This window comes from Abrus precatorius, unplaced genomic scaffold (genome assembly GCF_003935025.1).
Source record: "Abrus precatorius isolate BTA unplaced genomic scaffold, Abrus_2018 Scaffold3, whole genome shotgun sequence".
Taxonomy (NCBI): Eukaryota; Viridiplantae; Streptophyta; class Magnoliopsida; order Fabales; family Fabaceae; genus Abrus; species Abrus precatorius.
Genome location: NW_020874373.1, coordinates 33,390,551 through 33,394,405, shown reverse-complemented (window position 1 = coordinate 33,394,405; position 3,855 = coordinate 33,390,551). Strand labels below are relative to the sequence as shown.

At 26.5% G+C, this 3,855-nt stretch overlaps 1 protein-coding gene across 1 annotated transcript; it reads right to left on the bottom strand.

The window, feature by feature from the left end:
* Nucleotides 1-1,136: 1,136 nt before the first annotated feature.
* On the bottom strand, nucleotides 1,137-1,424 carry LOC113863690 (mini zinc finger protein 2). The gene has a single exon (XM_027497346.1). It carries the CDS (start codon nucleotides 1,422-1,424, stop codon nucleotides 1,137-1,139), a length of 288 nt encoding a protein of 95 aa, XP_027353147.1.
* Nucleotides 1,425-3,855: the final 2,431 nt, after the last annotated feature.

The following is a 3,855-nucleotide window of genomic DNA, read 5'->3' as shown; positions in this document are numbered from 1 at the left end:
GATATTTTATGATCAACATTTTTTAGAAATTGACGCATACCTGATTCACTGTCAACTTATACCAGAATGTTTGTTTCATCTCTACTCTAATGCCTAACATCTTCAATTTTGTATACAACACCTCACATGGAAAATATCTATGCACACAAACATGGTACTTCCTATCTCTTTTTTCTTAAAATCTCTTCACGATACTGTAAATGTGAGGTTAAATTACTGAACAACCTCTTGCTCATGGCACAACAGATTCAAGGACAGTAATAGAAAAATAGAAAAAAAAAGAAGAAAAAGACGGAGAAAGCAAAGCAAGTAAGTGGTTTAATTTAATTACTATACACATGTATTCTTTTGGTAAACTTCTAGAAAAATTCTAAAAAAATATATAAATAATAAATAAAATTTCTTACATAAATTAAAAATAATTTATTCATTTAAATTTTAGAAAAATTAAATGAGAGAGCTTCTTGAATTTCTAGAAAAAATAAAGTAATAAAAATTATATTTTATTTATAGGAAAAAATTTATTTATTTTTAATAAAAAAAATTTCTCATATAAAAATTTTCCTATAAAATTTTCCAAATAGGATCATAAAGCTCTTTGTTTAAAATTTTTTTTCTCAACAAAATTACTTTTTTTAAAAAAATAATCACTTTTCAAAGGTTAAATTCTATGTTAATCTAGAGTAGATTCGAAATCCGCGTCTTAGAAAAAGATACAAAAATGATGAAAAGTTAAAACCAAAACCATTTAGAAAATTCATAAAAAATGATATAACTGCATATAAATAAATAAATAAAGGTTGAATTCGAAAAGACTATTTTAAGAAGGTGAATTTATATATGCAAGAGGAGAATAACAGCATATCATTGACTTTGCACATCGCATGACACCAACACCTCCCGATTTAACTCTGCTCCTCCCCTTTACAAACACCAATACTGAGCTATATATATATATATATATCATTTATTTTAATAAGACCGCACCAATGACGAAGTTGAACTCACAAACCATAAAACAAAGGAAACAGACACTGATCCAAGGCGAATATTTCACAATGGCTACATGCATATATAATATTATATGATTAATGTTGAGATCATATAGAACTCAACATGAACACAGTCTGGAGTCTTCAAGTTCCAGAAACGGAAGGAGGTGAAGAGCAGTCACAAGTGACTTCAGTCTCAACCTCCCTCTTATGGAAGTTCCTGTGGCAGCCACAAGCAGCACAAGTCAGAAGAGCGGCTCCTTCAGTGCCATTTGCCATGAACTCCCTGCAACCATCAACAGCATGTCCTCCATGACTGACTGCATGATTCTTCTGGCACTCAGCATACCTCACGTTTCTCACTGTCACTGCTGAATTGCTTGTGTTTCTTGAAGGTTCTTCCCTTCTCACAACCACTTGTCGCTTCCTCATGGTATCCTTCAAATCCTGCAAAGATTATGTCAATATGTTAGTTCTTTGGAGAATCAAAATCATGGGTTAAGTTAGAGAGAAACCAGCGATAGATAGAGAGGATTAGGACATAGGGGCAGGGAGAGAGAGAGAGAAAGAAAGAGAGATTACTGCTCACTGTGTGATGGGTGTGATGAGCCCTAACCCTAGAAGGCATATTTATAAGTGGTAAATCTGGTCTGGACAAATTGAATTTTCAGTAACTGAAATGAGAACAACTCAGAATCGCGTTGTCCACTCCATTCACTGTGCAATCAATAATTACAGATGTCTTTTTCGCATGGTTGGGAAACGATGGGATTATATTTTTATTATTTTTTGTGACCCTTCTAAGAGTTTTTTATTCATGTTATTGTTTCTTAATCTTTTGGATCCTCTGACATATCCTGTGTTTTTTAAAATGTAATTATTACATTTAGGTTTTTATTGTATGTTATCGGATATACAATACAAAATTAATAAATACCGAGCTTTTATTAAAATATTATAACATTTAATAGTATTATTAATGTATTAAATTATATAATTTTTAATAATATTTATTAGATATAAATTTTTATTGTATGTATTAATTACACAATAAAAATATATATTTTTTTAATAAATACTACCGTAATTTTAGAGGGAGAGAATGATTCATTTTAAGGCTTCAAAAATCTCTTAACTCAAAGAATACTAATAAAAGACTTAAAATTTATTTCAGACTTAAAATTGTTTCATGTTAGATGCGAGACATGTTTTCTTTCACTGGATCAATTGCTTAAAATTTTAGAGATTAATTTTTTGTGCTTAAAATTTAAAAGATATTATTTTTTTAGTTAAGTGTTAAAGTTTAAACTTGTTCAAATGTTGTATATGAATTACAAACGAAGATTAAATCTTCGACTATATATTTAAAGAATTTGGGTTGCTTTTACTCGAATTCACATGTTAGTAAATGATATATTTAATTTTAGTAATTAATAACCATTACATTAAATGTCTTTACATGTAGTTTTAGTATTGTCATAACTTGATGGTTTATTGATTTTATCATGATATATATTAACTTATATTTAATAGTAAGTAAAGTAATAAAAAGTATAAGAAGATTCTGTTATATATATATATATATATATATATATATATATGTATGTATGTATGTATTTAATTTAATGTTTAAAGTAATTAGATGCTAGTTAAACGGATAAATTAACAGTGGTGTAAATTAATTTGATTCAACCATTGATTTGTGTTTATATATCAGGTTGAGCTTTGATGAAGCATTTTGTCAGCTCATTGTCTAATTTAATTTTAATAATCTAAACATTACCTATTAAAACAGCTCGTGTGAGTGTTTTTATAACAAGAAGCTATTCAAATAATTTTTAAATATTTAAGTCTTATGAATGTAAAAGTTTATACATGAAAAGGTTTTTGTTTCTTCAAGTGAATTTAATCGATCTAAGTCGTTTAAATTAATCAAAATCTAATTTAGTTTCTTAAAGATGATCAATTTCATTTTTAAAAGGAAGATTAAATCTATTTACTCAATAAAATGTAAATCTTATCTTTAGCTCCAAATAAATGAGTCATATCACACTATATTACCTAACATTAAAGATCAAAACAACTGGCGCACGCACACAATTTTATGGAATTAAGCTTTTAACAGTGCAAGGTTTTTATTCGGCATAAAATTATATGATAAAAAAATATGAAATAATAATTTTTTTAGTAATAAAGTATGTAATAATATTAATATATTATATTGCATTAATTTTTATAATTTTTTATAAAAAATTATTATATGTAAAATTATGTTATTCAATGGGAATTACGAGATAAGCGAGAGTTAATCCTGTCGTGTGTTCCTAACGCGTAGTGGGGCCCTGACTTGACAGTAAAAGGGCGTGTTGTGGTGAGCATAAATACGTCACATAAAACGTGAGCAACATAGTAAGCATATAGACGTTATGGTGAAGGAACAATCTCTGTACATGCAAAGGAAAAGGACATAATTTTATTGTCTTATTCCCCACAATTTTATCAATTGTTTATTAGGTGTTTCACAGCACATGTTAAGAAATCATAAAACAATAAATATTTATTAAAAATTATAGCTTTTAATATTATTAATATTTTTATTTTTGTATTATTTTATTATTTTTAATAAAAAATTATTATATTTGGTTCTATTTATAAAAAACAATTACTAGTATTTTTATTTTAATGATAAGAAATAAATACTCATTTTATATAATATAATTGTTAATCATTAAATATATGAATCAGATTTTTTCAACTTAATTTATGATTTTGAATTTAAATTTTTGTAAATATAATTATATTAAATAATAATAAAAACTTTATCATTCATAATAATGAGATATATACCCTTTATTCATTTAAA

Bases quoted from the DNA above. Each gene is read 5' to 3' on its own strand.
- LOC113863690 (XM_027497346.1), bottom strand. From the start codon at position 1,424: ATGAGGAAGCGACAAGTGGTTGTGAGAAGGGAAGAACCTTCAAGAAAC.